Source organism: Vombatus ursinus, unplaced genomic scaffold (assembly GCF_900497805.2).
Source record: "Vombatus ursinus unplaced genomic scaffold, bare-nosed wombat genome assembly UNPS02014785.1, whole genome shotgun sequence".
In the NCBI taxonomy this organism is placed as follows: Eukaryota; Metazoa; Chordata; class Mammalia; order Diprotodontia; family Vombatidae; genus Vombatus; species Vombatus ursinus.
The window spans coordinates 12,201,452-12,227,120 of record NW_020954563.1 but is presented as its reverse complement, the minus strand read 5'-3'; the positions used below and the strand labels follow the sequence as shown (position 1 = coordinate 12,227,120).

Here is a 25,669-nt window from a genome sequence, read left to right as displayed (position 1 = left end):
TACAAAAATATTTATAGCTCTTTTTGAGGTGGCAAAGAATGAGAATCTGAGGATGTGCCCATGAATTGGGGAATGGATGAATAAATTATGGTACATAAATGTGATGAAATACCATTGTGCTAAACTCTTTTATCAGCAAATGATCAATCAGGATTTCAGGGGCCCAATAACGAAATGTGCTACCCACCTCATGATAGAGAAGTAAAGGAATCAGAATGCAAAATGAGACAAATTTGGGGATAGGGGGTGGAAAATATGGCCAATGCAGAAATTTATTTTCATTAACTAATGTTTTAATGGGTTTTGTTGTTCTTGTGTTCTCAATTTAGAGGATGGTGGTGGGAAGGTGAGAAGGTGGATCTTGGCTGATTAAAACAAATTTAAAAAATTTTTTTTAAAGGAAATGGGGCTCTGCCCTATTTCAGCGATAAACCAGAAAGCAGTACAAGATCACCAAATTACTAGTTTTTCTCAAAAAAGGATTGATCTGTATTTGATCAACAGTTCTCAGACTGGCAGGATGTGTACATCAGTCCTCAGTTCTTTTTAAAAGTATTTCATATATATTCTTTCATTTTTATCCTTGCAAACAACATTGAGAGTTGAGAGGTGTCCCATTCAAAAGATAGGAAACTTGCCTAAGGTTAACTATTTAATGCAAAAGCTCCAAGTGAAATCCATGACTACTGATTACCAGTCCAATGCTCATTTCACTAAATCATGGATAGGATTAGGTCTGTAACACTGGCCCTATGAGAACAGTGCATAACTAATTTGAGCTCACCAGACACTAGCTGATTTCTAAATGCTGGAACCTCTAATCTCTCCAGTGAGGAAACACTTTGTTTTCAATCAATGCAGGTATGTCATCTAGAAATGTCCGGAATAGGTATTAGCCAAATCCACAGAAACTGGATATGGAAAATAATTTGCTTTTTTAAATGAATATATATTACTTCTCCAAATAAAGTTAACAGTCAAACAGTGAATAAGGCATAGCATCCTCCATTGTGATGCCTTGTTCTCAAAGCTTATGCCATCAGAGTACAAACTGACTATCCTTAAACATGGAGACAGTGCCACAAAGTTGGCCACAAAGTGATAATTTCTTTTTATTTTTGTTACAGTAACTTGTGAAGACTATCTATTGGGGGTATAGAGTGGTCCTGATCTGCATTAGTGAGGGAAGTATCCAATGAAACCACAGATCTTTGGCATAAGATATGGAATCATTGCCTTCTGTTGGTTCTAAGTGTTACCATGATAACAAGGAAACAAGCTATCAAGAGCATGGAACAAAGCAGCTAGACAAAATCAGATGTAGCAATTGGTAGCCTAGCAAATAATAGCGGTAAAAATTCTCATAGAGGGGCAGCTAGGTGGGGCAGTGGATAGACCACTGGCCCTGGAGTCAAGAGGACCTGAATTCAAATCTAATCTCAGATAAGACACTTGACACTTACTAGCTGTGTGACCCCCGGCAAGTCACTTAACCCCTACTGCCTCACCCCCCCCCCAAAAAAAACTCATAGAAAGAAAGTTTTAAAAATCAGGCTTGAAAATCTATGGGTTTGCTCTCAGTCAAAAAACAGTGCTGACTAGGAAGAAATTAGGGATTAGGATGAAGTATATAGAGTATGAGTTGATAAAGTATATAGAGTATGAGTTGAGAGGAAAGAACCATAGGTTCACAGGAAGTTGGAAGGGACCTTAAGTTGTACTATATAATGCCCTAATTTTATAGATAAACTGAGGCCCAGAGAAACGAAGAGCCGAGCCCAGGGATTCATGGAGAGCAAGGAGCAGAGCTGAGATTTGGACTGGGGTTCTCAGATTCCAATTCCTGTGCTATTTCCACTTCACTAAGATATATCCATTATCATTAAAGGAGAAAAGGCTAAGAATTCATAATGACTCTAGTACCCCCCCCCCAAAAAAAACCAGCTTATAGTAGAAAAGGGGAAAGAGAAATGAAATATAAACCACTGGTCTTTAGTGTTGGATATCAGGTTTGAAAGAGAAGAAACAGAAGGAATCTTCAAAAATCTTTATATTTACCTAACATAAAACTTGAAATTAATGTTTTATACTGTCATGTATTAGTTATTTGTGTTTTTATCTCCTCTAAGTTCCTAGAGGCCAGGAACCAGACCGTGTGCATCTTCATATACAGGTCAACACCTGGTGAATGCCTTGTACATAACAGTGGATAAATATGTATACATTTATTTGTTGACTAATTCCTACCATTTATATTCTTCATCTGAAATACTATCAAGCATCAATTTATTTCTCACAACTTCTTGAATTATCACCAATCTGTTGGTATTCTCCATTGTGAATTTAACTAATAGACAATCTTTCAGCCTTTCGAATCTACTGAATCTTCTGCCCTTTCTAGGAACAGTACATAAGACTGCCAGGAATAGCTCTTTACAATTAGCATCCTTTTTTTTTTTTTTAAAGGCAATTAGGGTTAAGTGACTTGCCCAGGGTCATACAACTAGTACAGGCCAAGTGTTTGGTCTGAGGCCGGATTTGAACTCAGGTCCTCCTGACTTCAGGGCCTCTGCTCTATCCACTGCACCACCTAGCTGCTCAATTAGAATCCTTCTTTATCTCAAATACAGGCTACTCTGTGATACCTTCAAAAGGAAAATTATTAGTTTGCACTCAAGTTTTATAGAAGACAGATTTTTATTTAGTCCAGTCTTTATTTAGACCAATATAGCACCCAAGATTTTTGGATACATATTCTTCTCTGAAGGGAGCTGGAAATGAACTCTAACTAATGGCGATTTGGATATTTTGAAGTTACTTGATCTTTCCATTTCCATTTAATTCCTGAGATACCAACATATTCAAGACTGGGCAAAAGTATCATGGAAATCAGGGATATAGAGGCAGCTCATTTGAGAGTAGATGTTATGGGGGCAGCTAGGCAGCAGAGTAGATACAGCACCAGCCCTGGAGTCAACCTGAGTTCAAATCTTGCTTGATATTTATTAACTGTGTGACCCTGGACAAGTCACAACCCCAATTGCCTTCCCCCCCCCCCCCCCCCCGCCAAAAAGAGAGAGAGAAGTAAATCTGGCCTCAGACACTTACTAGTTGTGTGACCCTAGGCACTTAAGTCACTTAACCTCACCTGCCTCCAAAAAAAAAGGAGAGTAAATATTATTAAGGTACTTTGTATTGGAAAATTAAGAATCTGTTGTATAGCTGAAAAAAACCCTGGGCTTAAGAGTCAGAAGACCTGGTTCTAGTTCTGGTTTCTGTCACTAACTCACTGTGTGGCACTGATCAAATGACTCTAAGCTTCAGTTTTTGTAAAATGATCACCAACACTTCATTTTGGAACACTCCAAGCTCTAATTTCTATGACTATCACAAGTTTTAACAGGAAATGGGTTAGAAACACCTCCACCTACCCTAGTTCATTCACAAAGAGAAGACTGATGCTGAGCAGTCATATTCATTGTGTCTCATCAAGACGATCAGGTATTTTTCATTTATGTTTTTAAATTCTTTCTATTTAACTTTAGGATTTATTTTTTCCTGTGAACACAGATTTACCTTTAAAAAACTAATCTTTACCCACCTCCTGCCCTATCTTCCTTTTCCTTTCAATGTTTTCACCAGAGGGGATATATGTGGTTATTCAAGTTGATTTATATGTTGTTTTTTTTTAAGATCAAAGTCAAACCAATGAAAGTATGTCGTCACTGTGCAAAGGTAAATACTCTGAAGGCCAGAACTATTAAAACTATTCCTTTTAAAGAAGAAAGGTCATAACAGAACCTAAAACATGTAACTTTTAATGTAGAAGAGGTTTTTATGGAAAAGAAAACCAAATATTGTTTCCATCTTGTTATTTTTCAATGTAGAACTATGAAAGTAAGTTTTCTTTTGACAAAACTCTTTTCAAAATATATTTCTAAACCATAATGGTAAAAAGGAATTTCCCCAACCACCACCACCACCACCACCACCAAATCAAGTACATTATCCGCTGTGACCCCTTTTGTTAAATTCCAGTTTCAAGAAATAAATAACAAAAGACCTTGACATTCAACTTAACAGTTCAGAATCCATTCAATACTGCCTTAGTAGACTGTTTCATGAGTTGCTGTCAACTAATGGTCAAATTCCACGAAGATCCCCCCAACACTTAATAGTTCCTTAAATGACTGCTGATCCCATGTCATTAACAAACACTACTGCAGTCCTACAACCCCCTTCTTTTTACTATTTTACATAAAGAAGACTGAGCAGGTGTGGAATTATTTAGAAAGTTTTCCTCCTGAAATGGACTTGAGTGGAATGAGGCATGTATTTTTTGGTGTACGTCCAAGGCTAGAATTCATTTTCCTTTACTATGTGTATTTATTAAAAGGGTTTTATTTCTCTTTTTCAATGGGGAGAGGAATACAGATGGGAGAGAGAAAAAGAAATTTTTGTTAGTTGAAAAAATTAAATTAAAATGATAAAATGTTTCCTTCCCACAGAAACAGTATCAAAGTTTTGTGAACGGAAAGCTAAGAAATGACAACACTATCTTCCTAAGGAAATTTGTTTATGTTCAGTCCCTTTGCCCATTCACTAAATTCCACAGATCCAGAATTGCAGTAAAAGTTGAAGAGATCATTTCGAGACTTTTGTAACACTTCATTAAAAGGAAGTGCTTCAGATATTTTGAATTATTATTTTTTGTTTACAGAGTGAAGGTTGGTGAACATTCCAGGGCAAAATTCCACAATCTACTAGACCCACTATAAACAACTCAACCTTAACTCTCAGTTAGCTACTTCCAGCTGTTTTTTTTTTTAATAAGAGAAATAGAGACATAATACACCCCAAACACTTTAAAAGACAAAAAAACCCCCCAAAAATGAAAAACCTACAATCTGAAGTCTGTTACTCACTCAGGCTAGCCAGTAAATTGAGCAAACCGTAGTCTCCACCTCCTCACTATAGTGGTAGAAGGAAGTAAAGGCTCTACAGGAAAGAGTTTGTCAAAAGCTAAGCCTCTCCTCTGTTGTGTGAAGTGGTTTGCTAGTTAGGGCTAGTGCTGAGACAGTGCATTCAAAAAAACATAGTGAGGTCTCATTAAAACGCAAGGTAATATGATCAAATTCACACATGAAGCTGCTGAAAAATAAGAGTAATCAAAAGATACCTTCAGTTTTCAGTCTCAAGGATCAAAAATAGGCTCTCAGTGCTAACTACACTTAAATGAATGCCTGAAAACCAGAAATATCTCTATAAAACACCACATTACTGACATCTCACATTAAAGCGCTTTAGTTTTCTTTATAACACTCCAGTGACACATACAGTATCAGTATTAGTATTCCCATTTTTGCATGAGGAAAATGAAGATTAAAGGAAGTTACAAGTGCCTTCCCAGTTCCAGTATTCTTTAATGATATCCTTTAATTCCATTCTGGGTCTGAAAAGCAAGGAATTTTAGAACTTCAGAACCTGAAACCTAATTCATCTTCTCATTATGGATATACTTAGGGCCTCATCAGAAAGGTTCTTACCTAGGATCCATGGCTCTGGATCCAGTGGGATGAAACAGTTAATGCAACAGAACATAGATCTTCACAGGGGAGGATATTTAAAACTAAGACTGAATGACAAAAATAATACTTAATACAGTCCTATACATCCATAATTCAGTTGAATTCAATCTACCACCTCCAAAAACCAGTCACATACAATCAGATGATACCATCTATTGCTTCTCTCTAAGCTCCCATAGGTTTAACGATCACCTCTGGGCAGGTAACTCACAGACACGCACATATCTCACCCTAGCACCTCGATGAGCTTTAGTCACCAATTACCTACTGGACATTTCAAACTGGAACCTGAAATCTCAAACTAAACACGTCCAAAACAAAGCCCATTATCTTTCCTTTCAAAACTTCCCTCTTCCAAACATTCCTATTTTTGTGGAGGGCACTACGTTTTAACTCCCAAAGTTTAAATCTCAGCATTAATCTTGACTCTTCACTCTTTTCATAGCCCCTGTATCAAAAGCAGTTACCAGATGTTGTTTTTACCTATCAGATGTCTTTTCTCTTCTGACACAGCCTTAGTTTGGGCCCTCATCACCTTCCATTTAGATCACTGGAACCACCTCCTAAATGGCCTCCCAGTCTCTCAAGTCCCTCTCCACTCCAGTCCACCCTACAGACTTCAGTCAAAGTAATTAATCTTCCTTAAGCATAGATCAGATCACATAATGCCTCCACTCAATAAACCCCAGTGGCTCCCTGTTACTTCTAGGGCAAAATAGAAATACTTTTGTTTAGCTTTTAAAGCCCTCTGCCACCTGGCACCTACCTGTCTTTCTAGCCTCACTGAACATTACTCTTTGGATCCAGTCAAACACAGACCTTCTCTACATTCTTCACTCATGACACTCCATGTCTTCTTCCTTAGTGCCTTTATACTGCCTGGAAAAATCTCCCCCCCCCCCCCAGTCCTTGAGCCAACCTCAGAAAGTCTCCTGTTTTCTTTAAGATGTAAGTCTTCTACTGAAAACTTTCCTGATTCCCCCAACAGCTTAGTGCCCCCCATCCCACACTATCTTGTGTTAAACTACTTTGTAGATATTTCTATTTATTCACTTTATATCTCTCTCTCTCATACACACACACACACACACACATACACACTTCTTGCACCCTCATCCTGCCCCTTAGAATGTATGCTGTTTGTGAATAAAGATTGTTTCCTTTTTTGTATATTTTCTTAGCACAATATCTATCACAACAATAGGAGCTTGAGGAATAATTTTTGGTTGCCTTAAAAAAAAACCTCATCAATTTCTGAGACAACTTCAGACTGAAAATTTTGTATTATCTATGAATTCAGACAATCATTTTAACAAAGAATGCTGTATTTATAAGAAGCTACTAAATCTAATACATTCAGGGCAGCTAGGTGGCGCAGTGGATAGAGCACCAGCCCTGGATTCTGGAGGACCTGAGTTCATATCGACCTCAGACACATAACACTTACTAGCTGAGGAACCCTGGGCAAGTCACTTAACCCCATTGCCTAGCAAAGAAAAAAAAATCTACTACATTTAAGAATCTACTAAATGTGATTATTGTTTAAATAAACTGTCTAAAAGGTGTTCAAGGCCATCACCTTCTGCTTGTAATTAACTAGAGATAAATGTTAATAAGTTTTTAATAATAGCACTCCAGGTTTGCAAAAGGTCCTTCTTAATAACATTGGGAGGTGGGTGGTGTAGGTATTATTATCATCTCTATTTTGAGGTTAAATAACTGGCCCAAAGTCACACAGCTAGTACTTGTTTGTCAGAATTCCTATAAGAGTCTCCTGTCCAGCTTCTCTATGCCATGTTGTCTTACAAGTATTTGTCCGCAGAGTGCCATTATGAAGGAACACACAACATAATACACATTATGATCTGTTCTTAAAACAAGTGCTACTTACTAAGAAAAATCATTTTCAGAGGCTAGTAGACAGCATTTATTCACTGAGTACAGTTCTTGGATAAAAGGAAAATCCTTAACAGCAAAAGTTATGAAGTGGTAACTCAATACGAGGCCCTATGACAGGATACAAATGGCTTTTGCCCACAAAATGCTTACAATTTAACTAGGAAGACGAAACACAAACTGTGAAGACAAAGCAGTTACATGATTGGTGTCAATGATCACAGTAGGACAGATGATAGTGACAGTAACACAAAGGAGGGAGGGAAAGATCACTGTGGGTTGGATGGTGAGGGAGAGCTTCAAAGGGGATAGGAAGTGAGCTGAGTTTTGTAGGAGAGTAGGATGCAGAGAAGCAGAAATGAGGAAAGGGGAATATGGGCAAAGACTGATGTGGGGAATAGGAAAGGCATAATGGGGGGAGAAGAAGAGTATTTCAGGATGGCTGGAGGTGCACTGATTGAGATAAGTGGTGGAAACTAAGATTGGAAAGATAAGATCCTGGCCAGATTACATTTAAGTCTTGCAGGCTAAAAATTTTGAATATTATCACGTCAGCAAATTTTCTGATGAAATAGGTGGTTTATGAAGATTATTCTGGCTTTAGAGTACAACTGGAATGTAAGGGAGAAAAACCAGGTAGGAGAATGATTGAGCAATTCATCAACTTACTAGGTGCCTAACAGGTGCTATGCACAGTGCTGTTTTGATATAGGTGTGAGGTGATAAGAACTTGAATGAGGGTGAAAAAAAATGCCAAATTTGGTCAAGAACTCCTCATTTTATAAATTATGAAGTACTTTTAAACATTAACAAAACCAATTAAACTTATATTACAACTAGTGACACTTAAATACTGACACTTTCCTTCCTTAAAATTACTAAATCATTAAAAACAAACAACAAAAAAAAACTCCCAAAAAACCTTTCTGTGTTTTTTTCTTGTTTTATTTCTTCCTGGAAGAATAAATAAATAAATAAAACCCTACATCAATAAAGTTCACCAATATATACTGCTTACCCAAAGGATATGGCTATAAATTATCTTTGTACATTGGGCTATAAATGTAACTACAAATTACCTTTCACACTAGGGATTCTAACCTTACCTATAAAATGTTCCATTGTCATTACTGAATCATGGTGGGAATCACATTCTACACAAAGTTTAAAACTGACATCTACTCTAAAAAGAAGCATCAAGGAACCTTCCCTGACAACTGATACAGAACAAAGCCATTAGTATGTTAGTACATTATTATGAACATTAGTATGTTCAAAAAGTAGAAAACCTAGTTAAGGAAAAGATTCTAGTAGTGTTTCCTTATGTTGTACATTCTGTCACCCTGAAACTCTACAACCACATGGACAATATCCCAAAGGCCTCCACTCAGGACTGTCCTCTAGCTTCTCAGGAATCTCAAAACTGTGACAAACACGTCATATCCCACCAAGATTCAAAAGCCGAGCTTCCTAGTGAGTTTTCTGCGGTGCTGTAATAAGTAAATTTAAGTAACCTACTTTCAAATTACTTCATATTGTCCTACTCCTGACAAGCCTCCTTGCCTCAACATCAGGTCTACTAACACCGTTAGGTTCTGAAATTGTTCTACAGGTCATACAGTATAGGAGTTACTTATGTTGTGGGCAATCTTTAGATTAGTACACCGAAATATTTAAAAGAAAACTGTTCACAGAACCGCTCAGTGACAAGTCTACTTAAGGGTTTCTCTGTGGAAAAACATTCTCAAATGTAGATTTGGCTTGGAGGTAAAAACAGTCCTCAGTCAAAGGCCTTCGGTTCCAGTCCTCACTACCTCGATGTCTGACTCTGGGCATGGACATCGTTTCTGGGACTGTTTCTTCATCCATAAAACGGGGTCATTTGCACTGCCCCATTGGGGTTGTTGTAAAGACAGTAAGTACTCTTACAAGTCTTTAAGGAGCTGATACCAACGTGAGCCATTAACTCATAAAAAACAGGCATGGAATAACACACTAATCAATATCCTGCCCTATGCCGGGGAATGAAAAAGTCAAGACCACCTTCCACGAAATACACGCTTGGTTAGACATCGCGACCTGGGCTGTGAGGACTGCCTGGGGAGCCAAGCACTTGCACAATGCGTTTGGGGCAGCGCTTCCCCTGCGTCGGAGCCGAACCCCCCCGGGGGTCCGGCTTGCCCCCAGCCCCGCGGGCCTTCACCCCCACAGACTACGGCAGGGGAAGCCTCCCACTTCTCAAATCGGAGTCCGTTTCGTCACTTTCCCTGAGCCCCGGCGGCTCGCCCCGGCCCTGCACCCGCCCCGCGCACTGCGCTCGCCCCAGGACGCACAAAGCGGCGGCGTCTTCCCCCGCAGCTTTCTGCGAACTGGGACCCAAAGGCGGGCAGGGCCGGCCGAAAAGCGGCGAGGAATGAATGCCGCCGGGAGGTGCTCCGCAGCGAAGCCGGGTCCACCCTCCCGCTGCGCCCCGAGGCTCGCTCACTCACCGCGATGAGGGCGCTGCTGGAGCGGCTCTGCTCTGCGGCGCTGCTCTCCGAGCCCTCGACGGCGGCCGCCGGGGCCGGGGCCGGAGCGGGCGGCGCGGCGGCCGGTGCCGGGGCGGGCGGCGCGGGCTGCCGATGCTTGCCGGCGCGCTTGGCCTTGGCCTGTAGGCAGCGCTGGTGCAGGGCGAACGTGTGCTGCCGCTCCAACTCCAGGCGCTCGGGCGACACGGCCTCGTAACGGGCCTCGCAGGTGCTGTGGTGCCGCCGGCACAGCTCGATGCGGCGGCGGAGGCGCTCCATGACCGCGCTGTGCCGCGGAATCGCGAACTCCGCCATGGGGCAGGGGGGTGGCAGCAGCACCATGGGCCGCCGCGGGCGCCGGGCCGCGCCGCCTCCTCCGCTGTCCCACCCGAGCGGCCCGAGCCGGGCCCGGGCCCCTGTGGTTGCTTCCTTCCCCCTCCCTTTCCCGGAGGCGGCGGCGGCGGCGGCAGGGGCAGCTGTCCTCACAGTGGGGCCATAACCCCGAGGCCGGCGCCGCGCACAGAGGACGAAGCGGCGGCCCAGCAGGTCCGGGCGCTGAGCGTCTCCTCGGCGGAGGCCCCGATCCCCCGCCTCAGGGCCTGGCCAACCCCCGCGGCCCAATTTCCATTGTTTTCCGCACCGCCTCCGCCACCGCCATCTTGAAATTGTTCGGGACGCTTTTGGGAGGGGGCGGACCCTCCGCCGGCGGCAACGGAACCTACGTTCGACGTCATGGTTTGATAGACAGGACCTTTGACCAACCCTAGAGGAGCAGGAGAGCTACGCACCTGGAACTATGTGTACGGGGCGGTACTTAGGCTCGGAAAAACAGCGTTTAAAAGGAACTGGAGGGAAGCAAAAAGAAGGCAACCAATGAAAAGGCGAAGGTCTGGGACGGAAATAGCGTTTAAAAGGAACTGAAAAGAAAGGAAGCCAGCCAATGAGAAGGCGAAGGATTGGGACGGAAATAGTATTTAAAAGGAACTGAGAAGAAAAAGAAAAGGAAAGCAACCAATGAGAAGGCGAGAGTCTGGGACTGGGGAAGGGTTGAGACGGAAGGGGGCTGGATGAGTTAGAAAATGATTGACATGGTTAGCAGCCAGCGAGGGCAGCCTTTTTCCTTATCAGAAGGTATCCAAAGGCATCCCTAACTTGCCTGTCTCTGGCCCTTATTTAGGTAGAGTCGTTTTGGTGGGATATAGAACCCGAACGCGCATGCAAAAGCCAGCCTTTTACGGCCTCCCACCCTGGCGTAAGTTAATGCCAGTTTCCAAGGACCCGCTAGGCCCAGGTTAGCTGTTTGAATGCGGTGTACGGTTCACTTCCAGCCAGGATGTTTTCTTTCTGCGCTTTTGCTAGGACTGGAGAACACCATTGTTACGTATCAAACAGTCTCAAGCAAGAATAAATATATCAACAGTATGTCTGGTATTGCTGGGGGCAAACCCAGGAAAAAGGACAAAAAAAAGCCCATTTAATTTCTCTAGAAACCATTATTTTTTCTAATCAAGTGACAATATACTAAGTCTATAAATGCTTAACTTCAGTCATCAAATTGCAAATGCTGGTAGGTTTGCACTTCTTTATTAGATGAATAGGCAGTGGAGACTCTTCTGCCTTTCAAAACCCCAAACCAGGTACAGAAAGGGGTGATTGTAGAGAAGCCTACACCCCCTTCACCTATAGGAGCAGAAGAAAACAGCTGCTGCTTCTATGCGTAAAAGGAATGTCAAATTATTATAGCTCAGGGGTGTAAGATTACCTCACAAACTGTGAGACAGATAATTTATTCCTGTGTAACTAAAAACTTGTTTCTCTGCCTCTTAAGAATGGTGCCTCTCTTGGGTCATTAGGCACGCCCCATTGCTCAGGTCTGGTGCCGATTCGCAATAAAAAGGGAAAAGCTGAATAGATTTTAATTTCCTTTATTAGAGTAAACTGTTACATTATAACTTATCCAATATATTTATATATGCATATTGCATCTATAATTATCCTTCCACAACAGACACGGGAGTGGTTGCTGAGAGAACAGTTCCTGTTTAGCAATACAAGGAAACTGCTCTCATGGACTTATGGAGGGATTACTGGCTTGAGAAACTGTATGGGCCCAAATCAAGTAAAATAAAATAAAGTCACTGGCTAGGAGCACCCTATTTACTGCCCTAAGTGGAGGCATAAGAAAGAACTTATGTTGTATGACCACTACCTTTATCAATAACACCAACCCTGTTCTCCAACCTTTCTTCCTAAGGTCACCATACATCTCAGGGCAGATTTCCCATTTGTTGGAAATGTTCTCTATTTCCTCCATTTTAAAGATAAAACCAAATATGAGCCAGTAATGAGCATCAATTTTGCTGCATCTATATGCACCCCCCCCTTTAGTATGGCAACATAAAAAACCCCTCTATTCATAGAAAAGCTTCCTTTTGGCATAGTTTTAATAAGCACTCCTAGTATCAGAAATTAAAACTGGAGTCTATTATCTGGTTTGGAGTAGCAATGGTTACTTTTTGAGAAAAATCATCATTGGCCCCCCCAAATCCTTAACCACCTAACAAACAAATTAACAGCTGAAAATACTTTGAATCTATGATCTAACCAACAATACCAAACAAGCATGTTTATCTTTATTTTGCTGTTCAGGCTCCCAGCTTCCTTTCCTGAACCCAAATTCTAATTATATAAAAATCAAAATTTTCCTAAGACAGTTCCTAATACTTTCTGTTGAGTCAAGATCTATATTAACTTTCCCACAATGTGTTGGAAGTAAAGGGGAAGACTGACTTTAAACACCCTTTCCCTCTCAAAAATCAAAGTAGTGCACACTGAAAGAGAAAACATGCACAATGAAGGTAAAGAAGCTTAGTCAAAAGCAGAAGAGATTAACATGTAGCTTTAATGCAACACCATTTAGTAGCTTGACATATGGAAAAGAATAGCACTTTTTCTGTGAATGGGAGAAACTAAGGAGCACGTGTTGGAGGACAGGAATTTGCACATTAATGAACCAGACAACTGGAGTGTAAAATAACTAAACATTGTTGCCTCTTGTTGAGCTGCTGTGCAAAGCGCTGCTGGTCATCCATGACAAAGCTGTCAGATACTGAAGTAGGAGGCCTCACCTTACACTAGGGAGGAGAGAGTGAACCAGGAAGAGCCACTGTTCATAAAAACACTTGTGTTAAGCAATATGGAGTCTATATGACAAGTTCTGAAAACTTCCTGGTCATGTAGGGTGCATGAAGATGCCTATTTTAAAGAATCAAAATAATGCAGGGTCAGCTTAAGTTTCCATAGCCCAGGCAGAAGAAAATCACCAAATCTCAACGAGAGGCACATAATATGTTCTGAAGGTACAGTTGGAAGCGCAATGGTCCCATACTTTTGCTTCAAGTAGATACCTGTAAACATGCTTTCAGGCCCTTACTAAACAAAGGTTTATTTATACTGGACTTCATTGCTACATTTATGGCCACTTTGACCTAGCAAGGTAACATGAAAGGAGATAGCATTGAACAGGCAGAAAAAATATTGTCTACTCCTCCACCTGTTGCCTCTCAACCTTTAAAGAAACGTGCCAGTCATGGAGTAGTTTACAAAATAAACTGACACCACAATTCCTTTTGAGCATTCTAATATCACCTCCTGCTGTTCCCAATAAGAACACTGTGGAGTGTTTACATATTCAGTGCAAGGACAGTGAATCAGTACGTTTCAAGCTATTCTAAACAAATAGAGCTAAAATATCAACATTCAGCTCCCAATATATTTCAGTAGAATGTAATGTCATTACAAAGCATTAACTCTTTGAAGTAAATGCTCAGATAACCCTCACCTGCATTTTAATTCCCCCTCCTCCCCCCCAAGAAAAGACCTAAAACCAGCAATACACTATGCCACTTAGCAACTTTTTGTTTGAATTGGAATCCCCTACATTCAAGTGTACTTTAAGATGCAATTGTTAAATGAAGAGCAAATAAAGATTTGAAAAATTTCAACAGTTATGTATACCGGGTAGCTCGTTCTACAAGCCCCAGACAACTCCACTGTCAAGCCCAATACTTTGAACAATTGCATTCGGTTTGAATCAAATCTGAATCAGCTTGTCTGTTCTGACCACTATAATCTCTAAAGACATAAATGGAATAATGGGGGACTATGCTCTATGCTGTATTTGGACACTGAAGACATTTGGGTAAAACCACTCAAGTTTAACACTGACTGTGCTGAGCATATAATCATTTCCAGCAATGGAGGGCAAGCTGCACTCTGAAGAAACTGCATAGCAGCAGGGAAAAGCCTGGGATGGGGAAAACAATATCAACAGAGTGGAAGGAGAAATTGTTAAGACCCCATACATACACACTCGCACACCCCGACAGCCCCAATGAGTAGTGCTCAAAGTCTAGAGAAACCACGTAAGGTTAGAGCCCAGACAACCAGCCTGGGAAGCCTGAATGCCTAAGTACCAATGGTAAGTTTCCCCACATATTTATTCTCAGTGCCAACTATGGAATACTGGGAACTTAGCAGTAACCAAAGGCAACACAACACATACATATGGTGGCCTAATCGTGCTCCTTCCAACAGAGTGGAAAAAGAAGGGCCTTTTTTGTAGCTCTGTTTTTAATATAGCTTAATCAAACAGTATCTATTATGGTCTGGAATTCTCCCCCAATCTCAAATCTCCAGAAGAGGTAGAATGAAAGAGTGGGAGAGAGTAATCAATGTTATCCACACAAATAACTTCACTTTAAACATGATTATCAATTTTAAGGGACATAGACACTTCAATGTTTTGGAATATCGAAGTTTATAAAAAAAAAACTACGTTATAAAAACTGCAATTCATCACCTAGCATTTTCTAAACTTTGCTGTTATTTTTCCATGGATAGATTAATACATTAAATTAAGCCAAGGTTCTTGAAGACTGGCAATACTCTAACATTCTATTTTTTTAAAAGTGTTTTAAAACCAAAAAAACCAAAACCAAAAACCAACAACAACAACAAAAAAAAACCCAACAGGTTAGTTGCTTCATGTTACATCCAGAATCCATAGCCCATACATTAAATGCTTTCTTTCTACAGGAATGGTGTTCTTTTTATCACAACTGCAATTAATTACTGCTAGATGCTCAAATTTTCATTGGATAGTATTTGACTGGAATCTGTTGATAGTGAAGTCTTGAGGTTTTTCTGGGTTTCAACATATAAGGTGTGTCCCAGGTCCTCTCCTAGGATCACATCGAGGATAGGGGGAAAAGGGAATCACAGATCAAGTTCTTAAATTCTTTCAATCTCTTCGTGGCTTTCTGTTTCTCGGTGATCTGTTCAAAACTTCATCTTCCTGTTGGTTGAAAAGAATTTCGTAAGAAATCCATCATATCATCAACAAATAGTTACTGAAATGCTTGCTAGAGTGCTCATGTGGCTAAGACATAGTTGCTACCCTTAAGAGTCATACAATCTAGTTAAGAAGACAGGCCATATAATAATCTGAATACAAGACACACTTTCCTCAAAAGTCTGATTTTAACAAAAGCTGAAAGGCGAGTGATTGTGACCTGAAAGACTTCTGTCTGTCAATGGCCTATTTCTATGATGAATACTCGTATGTATTTATGGGTGCTTTACATTGGGACTAATACTAGTAGTAGTCCACTGGGTCCATGCTTGCACAAAACCTTTCCAGATTGCTAGATCCTATGCCAGATTGCACTCTCCATCATATAGGATTTTGGCGGACATCTGTGACCAATGAAGTATGAAAAGAAAAAGGCAATACAAGGGCTTCACATGCCAAATGCCAGACAATGAAAAACTAGAAGTTTAAAGGAAAAAAACCACTGATCAGTGAGGGTTTCATGGAAAAGATGAGAGTTCAGCTGGGTTTTGACATAAGGGTAGGATTTGGACAAGTTCAAGGAGAGGTATCAGCATAAACAAAGGTATGAAGGCAGGAGCGCCTACGGGACACCGGGACAATGAAATGTCTGTATGACTGGATTTACAGGACTGGATTTATCTGTGTAAGGCTGCAGTGATAATGACATCGGCCAGAATTTCAGACAAAGGAGTTTAGATGGAAAGGAATGAAATTTTTAAGTTTAGATCAGGGCAACTGTTTAAAATCTTAAGAAAACTGAAGAATTCATCTTTCATACCATTTATTGTGAAAACTAATTTTGGTATTCGTACTGTAGCTGCGCAATCTCAAAACAAATAAAACACGATCCCTTCCGTGACCAGCCTAGTATATGTATAACCTGCAGAATTCAAGTCTCTAAGTGCAACTTATGATACAACTGTAATTGTTTTAATATGAATTTAAAGAAATGAAAACTCTTGTCATACCTCCAAACTGGCCTTTCCTTACCTCTGCTTTAGGTTTTCTATCTTCATCCTCTTGACTAACAGTACCTGCATCCTCTTCAGCATCACTTTTTTGCTTCTCTTCTACGAGAGAAGTTAAAGAAATTAAGAAAACCTTCTAAATAAAACAAAATTCAATAAACATTACACCAGTGCTTTGCTATAAGACTCTGCCCTGTGCCAGGTGTTTGGAAGTTAAAATCAGACACAGTTCCTGCCCACATGGAGCTTACATTTCCAGAGGGTTGAGATAAGACAAATACAATGACATTACATGGCAAATGCATCAGAGAGATTGTAGAATAAAGGGAGGTGGGGTGAAGAGAAGTCAGAGATGGTGGCATTTGAGTTTTAAGACTCAAAGGACAAATATTCAACAGGGAGGGAGAACATAAAATCATGGAGGTGAGCAATAAGATGAGGACAAAAAGGGAGAGTGGTAACCAGATTATACAAGACCAGAAATGCTACTTAGTATACAACAGGAAACCATGGAAGACTGTTGAGCAGGAGGGAGATTTATTCATAAAGAAAATTAATTTAGCAGGAAGACTTCAGAAAAACCTGGAAAGACTTGTATGGATTGATGCTAAGTGAAGTGAGCAGAACCAGGAGAACATTGTACACATTAACAGCCATATTGTGTGATGACAACTTTGATAGACTTAGCCCTTCTCAGCAATGCAAAGTTCCAAGACACCTCCAAAAGTCTCATGATGGAAAATGCTACCCACATCCAAAAAAAGAACTATAGAGTTTAAATGCAGATCAAAACATACTATTTGCTCTTTTTTTTCCCCCTTCAGTTTTGTTTTGTTTCCTCTTTCTTCCTCCTATGGGTTCTAATTCTTCCTTACAACATGACTAATGTGAAAATATGTTTAACAGGAATGTATGTGTAAAGCCTATATCAGACTGCGTCTTGGGGAGGGAGAGAAAAATTTAAAACTCAAAAGCGATGGAAGCGATTGCAGATAAATCAAAATAAAAGGAAATTCATCTAGCAGCAATTTCAAGGACAGAAAAGAAAGCCTAAGAAGTTTACTGCAATAGTTCAGGCAGGTAATAATGAGAGCCTGTATTAAGGGGGTTACATTTGGAATACAGGGTACAGCAGAGATCTATTATGGAAGTATAATTGATAGAATTGGATGAGTAAGAGATAAAAAATTCAAATGTTTGATGCCATAAGAAATGATTCCAGAAACACCTGAGAAGATTTATAGGAACTGATGCAAAATGAAATAAGCAGAACCAGGAGAACACTGTACACAGTAACAGCAATTTGGTACAATTATGAACTGTGGATAATGACAACCATTCTGATCAAGTACAATGATCCACAATTCCAAAGGACTTGAGAAATGAACTACAGTGTAGACTTGAAGCATACTTTACACTTTCTGTGTGTGTATATGTGTGTGTGTGTTTTCTTTTGCAGCATGGCTAATATGGAAATGTTTGCATGACCTCACATGTATAATCAATATATTGCTTGCCTTTTCAAGGAGAAGGGAGGGGTGAGAAAGAGAATTTGGGAATCAAATTCTATAAAAATGAGTATTAAAATAACAAAACAAAAACATATTTAAAAATTTGTAAAGGCTTGATTAATGCCACAGACTAATAGCAAAAGCAGGAACAGGTTTGGAGGGAAAGAGTAAGTTTGGTTTTAGACATGCTGAAGGGAAATCCATAGGGAGTTATGAGCAAAAGCTTTTGGCAAAATCAAATCATTTGGCATTTATCTGTCTTTGAATCCTGAGTTTAAACAGATACTATTTGGTGCTACAGATTTGAAATACTTAATGAGTCCTCACCAATTTTCTCTTCAGTTTCTTCTTCTTCAACTCTCTTCTCCTTTTCCTCCTCTTTCTCCTCCTCCTCCTCCTCCTCCTTCACATCTGGTTGAGGAGCATCAGTCTTCTTATACTCTGCAGCACTGGGCTGTTTCTGAAACAGTAAAATCCTCACAAACTTGGCTGAAGGTTTACACATTTCCAGTGCATTACTAGGACAAAATAATTTAAATTAGGAAGGTACTTGTGAATTGGTGAGCCAGACCATACAGCCCTTTTGGCTTTGTTATTTCTTGTAAGTTGTTCATGAGAACCCTGCTTTTATCTTTAAGTAAGTCACCAAACTTAATGTCTTCCCAAATAATTTTCTCCAAAGAAAGCCCCATACCTTTCCAGAACAGCAGAACAGGATCACAAGGAACAATGGCAAGGCCACAGTAAGGATATAGACCACCCAAAGCCATGGACGCTCCTCAGCTGCTTCAAGCATTTGCCCCATGACACCAGGCTGAAATACAAGTAGAACCGCATTCGATTTAAATTTTGGCTATAACCATACTCTACAACCTAGCTAATATGGTTTTCACTAGCCTTTTCCCCCCTCTTCTTGGGATTAAACTGTCCTCACCTCTATCTCAAAGCATTCCTTAGGTCTTTCAAGACTCAGCTCAAGCACCGCCTTCTATATAAACCCTTTTCTGATCCCCAACTGCATGTGCCATCCACCCTTCCCCAAACTACCATGTATATTTCCTTTATTTTTTTTTAAATGTTTTTTGTTTCTCAAAAGAATCTCCCTGAGGGCAGGGCTTTATATCCTAGGCACTAAGCATACTGCACAGCACATAGGTTCTTAACATGCTTGCTGATTGAGAAGTTCACCCAATTCTCCTGCTCTAATTTGACAATGTCTACACTCTTTATAAAAAGTCTCTATTAAAAGAAGCCAGTGTGCAACTTAAGCTTCTGACTTTTCAAAGTGTAATTCACAAAGATGGGACAATCAAAAAGCAATCTATTATATCAATTTGGTTAATGGAAGTTCTAAAATTAAGCCTTAAGTTCTAGAAGATCTAGTTCAATTTTCTTTCATTTCCCTTCTCTTTTGGAACCTGCGCTTTTCTGCACGTGACAGTGAGACTCAAATTTTCTAGTCCCTCTGAATAATTTGGTGAGTGAACCAAACAACATTTCCATGAATCCTTGTGTTTCCTCAGAAGCACATTCACCAACCTCTGCAGCCCCATCAGCAGCTTTCTTCAGACCCCACCCATCATTGGCCCAATCATCTGCAACTCCTCGGTCTGCACAAATAATAAAGTTGTCGAAAAAGATGTCTGATGTCATAGACCACAGCTCCAGACCCACAGCACTGAAAGGAGTCATTTTAAAAGGCTCTAGATCTTCAAAGAAATCTGGATTTGGAATCTTCCTGGGTTTCCAGATTCCCTATAAAGAAAATAGCAAGGAAATTAAAGCAAGATCCTCTCTTTATACTCATTATAAAAATAACCAAGGCACATGTATATAACTGCAAACCATCTCTCATCATGAAAACAAAAATTTTAACTATTTCTAAAAAAGAAGCAAACAGATTTATGAAGAATTTCTGGAGGGAAACTGCATTTCAGATCACTAAAACAGAAACCATTTGGTTAGGAGGTAATGGATTTCAGTCTATTTTTTTTTTCTACCCAATTAGATTCAAATCACTTGAAATATACCTTAGAAAAAGTTAAAGAACAGAAAAACTTAACATTCAACACCTACATAATTGCCCATCTCTCAAAGGGAAATACTTTCATTCTGCAGTTTGAATGATAAAAAGTTATACTGTAAGTCTGCCCCAAAGTAGAAGTCAAGGTATTACTCTTAATTTCAGACCCTATCCATTAAATCATAATATCCCTTAAAAGCTGCTCAAAAGCTATGCATCTCTTTAATCTATTACCTGATAATATTAAGTTCAGTTGTTTTAACAGAAGTTAATTTTTAAATAATTTAAAGCAACTTTATACACAGTCTCATTTGATCCTCAATTGACCCTATGATGTATCCTGGGGTAGATTCCTCCCTAATTTTTAAGGAGAAAAGAAAAACAAAGGCTAGGAGGTCATATGACTTGTCCATGAATACATGACTCACTGGAACAAGAGCCTAGATCTCCAGATTCCTTGCCCAGAGCTTAGCTACAGGACTGAGGCACCACTGCCACCTGGTGGTAGCATTGCTAAACCAGAGGTTCTGGTTTCAAAGGTGAAAAAAGGACAAATCTGTCAACTGTAAATTATAAAGTGACATCATTTATAGTCTCCATTATCTAAGTTGATAACAATTAGAACCACTCAACTATCTCTGCATTAATATAAAATTCTGTTTCAATTTGAACTTTGAATACTTTCAGAATCAATGAAAGAAATGAGGCAGCCAGCTACCTTCTCAACAAAATGACCATCCTCAAAGTCCCCAAAGAGTCAACAGATCAAACCAACATCAGACACGAACCTGGTAGTTAGGATTGTCAATCATAGGTGCTTTCCATTTGCCCTTGTAATTGGGATTGTCAATGGTAGGTCTTTGCCAGACACCACAACCAGGGGCTGACTCACATTTTGGGTTCGCAATTTGGGGAGCTTCCCACTCTCCATCCATATCTTCATCCCTAGAGATAAAATTTTAGGATTTTAAATATATTCCGCTACAAATAGAATATTCATTGCTTTTCCCTAAGATACTGTTTAAAAAACAACCCAGCTTTATAGTGCTGTATTATTTAGTTTAAAAATATTCTGATGACAGATCATAAAAAAAATCTAAGAATTCTTTAACAAAAAAAAAAAAAAAAAAAAAAGAAAAAAGGAGGAGGAGGAGGAGGAAGAGGAAGGGGTAGGAGATGGGGTGAGAGGTTTAGACCTACCAGTCCTCTGGCTTCTCTGCATCTGGGTCAGATACATATTCAGGCTCATCATCCAACCAGCCTTCAGGTTTTGTAGCATCCTCATCTGGAATCTTAGCAGGAGCAGACTCATCCCTTATGAGACAAGGGGAAACAGATAACAAGGTTACTTAATAATGATTAGCACCATATTCTACCAAACCTACTGGTACCTTTTATATAAGGTTTGCAAAGCATTTTCTTCACAACCCCCTAAATAAGGCAGTACAAGTATTATTATCTTCATTTTAAAGATGAGGAAGCTGACTAAGGCACTGAGAGTCAAGTGACTGGCCCACAATTATATTAAGTTATTGAGGGCAGGATTTGAATCCAGCTTTCTTGATTCTAAATTCAGCATTCCCTCCAGGACACCAAGTAGCTTTTTAGCTCTACTCAGGCTCATGGAAAGAGTATGATAGGAGAGAACCAGGTGTTCTGTGTGAGCTATTCTGCTCTGGCCCCTCCTGGCTTACTCAAAAGCACTCCTACTCAAATTTTCTTAAGAACGCTTTATCCTGACACCCCCCCCCAATACATTTGTATTATATTTATTTGTGTACAGAGACACCACCTTAGTTTTTAGGCCTTCACCTCATCTTGTTTGGTCTATTTCTACAGTATCCTTACTGGTCTCCCTGATTCAAATCTCTTCTTAATCCAATCCTTCACACAGCTCCCAAAGCAACTTTCCCAAAATATGCATCTGACCATATCACTAACTCAAAAATTCCACTGACTCCCTATGGCTTCTGTTTGGCTTCTTAAAGCCCTTCACAATCTGGCCTCAATTTATCTTTTCAGTCTCACTATACGTATCACCCTGCTCATTACAAACTAACCAAACTGCCTTTCTGTCTGTCCTTCATACACTACTCCCCCATGCCAATAAAGTTCTTTGTCCTCACAGAATACCTAACTTCCTTCAAGATTCACCTCAAGCACTACCTTTACATGGAACCTTTCCTGATCCTGTCAAATTCAAGTACTCTGCTCATTCCTCAACAGCCTTGTATTTATATGGACTATACTTAATGTTCGTACACACGTTGGCACACAAAAATCACTTGTGAGTGGTTATAACTTGGTATCATATTGCCCTTCTCCTTAATGTATCATCTTTTAGAGAATAAATCCTTTTTTGCATTTTTGTATATCTGAAGCACCTAGAAGAGTACCCTGAACATCACAAATAAATGTTTGTTAAATGACCCAAAGGACTGAGTATAAGTGCATATATATATATGTACCCATGTTCTTTGTCAAGTTAATCAGAACAGACTGAAAAAACAGACTGCTGTAATCTAGCTTTATTTAGTTTCTCTAAAATAATTCCAAAGCCAGTAACATATAAAGGATTTGGCCACTTACCAAGAACTAGAAACTTCAAAAAAAAAAAAATAGTAATTAAATCAATACTAAAAGCAGGTGGTTTACAATTGTTCCTATATTGTTTTACACTTGAATTATTTAATATAAGCATGAACCAACCCTGGTACGGCAGAAAAAATATTTTACATTAAGAGACTTGGCGTCTATTCCTACTTTGCTACTGAACCAGCTAAGTGACCTTCAACAACTTTGTCTTTCTGGGAGCCAGTTTCCCAATGTGCAAAATGGAGGTGTCTAAGAGTTCTTAAAGATAAATTCCAACCACAGAATTCTTTTTTTTTTTTAAAACCCGAATTTACATAACAACAGCTCCCATTCTATATTCAACTACTTACTATAATTAAGACCGACTACCCTAGGAGTAAAAAAAGCTCTTCAAGTCACTCAGCCCTAACTCACCAGTCATCTGGTTTGACAGCATCAGGATCTGGTATCTTGGGCCTCTCATCCCAGTCCTCAGGCTTCTGGTCATTTGGATCCTCAATTTCCCGGGGAGGATTCACAGGAGGAGTCATATCATTTAGCAGGTTTCCACTATTCACAACCGTTTGATCAACTAATATTTCAAAGCTATTATCTGGATTCAAGACTATGAAGAAAAATTACAGGAAAATATTACAGAGCAAGAGGAATTTTACCCAACACTGTTCCACACACTGCCCAAAATACTTATTGCTACTAGTTCCCTAATATAGAAGAGCCTTATCACCCAAGCATTTATTAAACATTTATATTATGTGCAAGACCTGATCAAAAGACCATTCATTCACAAGTGTTTATCCAACATAAGATCTAAAGGGACAAAGGAGGATGGCTTATATTCTACCTCACTCACACCACTGACATGACACAAATTCTTACTCCTCATGACAAGATGAAGGAACTTTTAAGTCAGTATAGCTCTAGAGGGAAAAGGTATCTATGTTGTGACTGCCATTACTCATCTTCTTAATTTTAAATTAAGTAATGAAAAAAAAATCGGTTTCAAAACAATGGGAAAATTATATACTCTACGCATGCATATTTCCATCCCTTAAATAACCCCATTCAATTAAGAATTAAGATGGGGAAGCTAGGTGGAAAAGTGGATAGAGTGCCAGGTTAGAGTCAGGAAGAGTCATCTTCCTTAGTTCAAATCAGACCTCAGATACTTGCTAGCTGTGTGACTCTAGGCAAATCACTTAACCCTGTTTGCCTCAGTTCTTCGTCTGTAAAATGAGATGGAGAAGGAAATGGCAAACCACTCCAGTATCTTTGGAAGAAAACCCCAAATAGGGTTGCAAAAGAGTTGTACATGATCAAAAAAGACGACTGAACAACAACAAAGGAATTAAGACAGGTCATCCAGTGCTCTCTTTGCTAGAAACATTCCTCTGTAAAACATTTGCTCTGGGACAAAATTTTTGCTCTTAAAATATTCAAACTTAAAGCTTATCTGAACTTGCCATTTTGAACTTTCAGTGCTAAAAAATGACAACTGTTCATGACCAAATAGGAGATAGAGAACATTATGAAATGCAAAATGGATGATTTTGATTACATTAAATTGAAAAGTTTTTGCACAAAGGTAATGCAACCAAGATTAGGAAGGAAGTAGAAAACTGGGAAAGAATTTTTACAACCAGTGTCTCTGACAAGGGCCTCATTTCTAAAATATATAGAGAATTAAGTCAAATTTATAAGAATACAAGTCATTCCCCAATTGATAAATGGTCAAAGAATATGATCAGGCAGTTCTCTGATGAAGAAATTAAAGCCATCTTATAGTCATATGAAGAAATGTTCTAACTCACTATTGGAGAAATGCAAATCAAAACAACTCTGAGGTACCACATCACATCTATCAGGTTGGCTAACATGACAAAACAGGACAACGATAAATGTTGGAGAAGATGTGGGAAAATTAGAACGTTAATACATTGCTAGTGGAGTTGTGAATTGATTCAACCATTTTGGAGAGCAATTTGGAACTATGCCCAAAGGGCTATAAAAATGAGCTTACCCTTTTGACCCACCAATACCACTACTAAGTCTGTATCCCAAAAAGATCATAAAAATGGAAAAGGGACCCACATGTACAAAAATATTTATAGCAGCTCTTTTTGTAGTGGCCAAGAATTGAAAATTGAGGGGATGCCCATCAATTGGGGAATGGCTGAACAAGGTGTGGTATATGAATGTAATGGAATGCTACTGTGCTTTAAGAAATGATGAACAGGTGGACTTCAGAAAAACCTGGAAAGATTTGAATGGACTGATGCTGAGTGAAGTGAGTAGAACCAGGAGAATGATGTACATAATAACAGCCATGCTGTGTAATGACTAACTTTGACAGACTTAGCTTTTCTCAGCAATGCAAGAATCTAAGACATCTCCAAAGATGGAAAATGATATCCACATCCAAAGAAACAACTATGGAGTTGGAATGCAGATTGAAGCATATTATTTGCTATTTTTTCCTTCTGTTTTGTTTTGTTTCCTCTTTCTGGTGGTTCTTCCTATTGGTTCTAATTCTTCCTTACAACATGACTAATGTGAAAATATGTTTAATAGGAATGTATATGTAGAGCCTATATCAGATTGCACACCATCTTGGGGAGCGAGGGGGAGAAAAATTTAAATCTCAAAAGTTTATAGAAGTGATTGTTGATAAATCAAAATAAATTAATAAAATTTAAAAAAAAAAGACGTGTTTTATCTCTAAAAAAAGCATCATCAATATAGACTTCTTTTTACTAAATTTAAATTTTCTTGTTTGGCAGTTCCCATCCAAACAAGAGAATTTCTGATACTCCCACCAGACTCAGTCTCATGGCTATTACCTAATGTATACAGATGTGTTTTCTTATCAGTAAAGTAGGTCTTCAGATCTGTGTCCGGTCTCTTAGCATGCTTCTCCTCATAAATGCCTGTCTTTGGGTTTTTATGCCGGAAGATGAAGTGCAGCTTATAGTCCTCCCCACATTTATCTGGACCAAACATAATTGTGTAAGGGGTCTTGTCGTGGAATTGATCCTTTGGAGACAAAAGCAAATTAATTATGAAGGATTATATTAGGATTCAAGTGCCTATCCTAGCCTCCTTCCTCTTAACTTCCCCTAAATTATTTAATTCTTTAAATCTCAATTTCTATTGAGTCAAAGATGTAAACTGAGTACAAGTCAAAAGGGC

General features: G+C 39.4%; 2 protein-coding genes across 2 annotated transcripts in view; both read right to left on the bottom strand.

Annotated features, from left to right (window-relative positions):
- MAML1 (mastermind like transcriptional coactivator 1) overlaps nt 1-10,333 on the bottom strand; it is a 48,705-nt gene extending 38,372 nt beyond the window's left edge. Inside the window, exon 1 of the mRNA XM_027867201.1 lies at nt 9,974-10,333. Coding sequence (XP_027723002.1) covers nt 9,974-10,333 — 360 coding nt within the window. The remainder of the gene's footprint in view (nt 1-9,973) is intronic.
- A 1,567-nt stretch (nt 10,334-11,900) lies between these two features.
- The window catches only part of CANX (calnexin), a 32,064-nt gene continuing 18,295 nt past the window's right edge, over nt 11,901-25,669 (bottom strand). The window contains exons 7-15 of the mRNA XM_027867018.1: nt 25,321-25,513; nt 22,898-23,087; nt 21,089-21,202; nt 20,677-20,833; nt 19,405-19,620; nt 18,560-18,679; nt 18,193-18,325; nt 16,377-16,456; nt 11,901-15,347 (exon numbers count right to left, since the gene is read on the bottom strand). Of these exons, the coding sequence (XP_027722819.1) occupies nt 15,294-15,347; nt 16,377-16,456; nt 18,193-18,325; nt 18,560-18,679; nt 19,405-19,620; nt 20,677-20,833; nt 21,089-21,202; nt 22,898-23,087; nt 25,321-25,513 (1,257 nt within the window). The 3' untranslated portion in view covers nt 11,901-15,293. The remainder of the gene's footprint in view (nt 15,348-16,376; nt 16,457-18,192; nt 18,326-18,559; nt 18,680-19,404; nt 19,621-20,676; nt 20,834-21,088; nt 21,203-22,897; nt 23,088-25,320; nt 25,514-25,669) is intronic.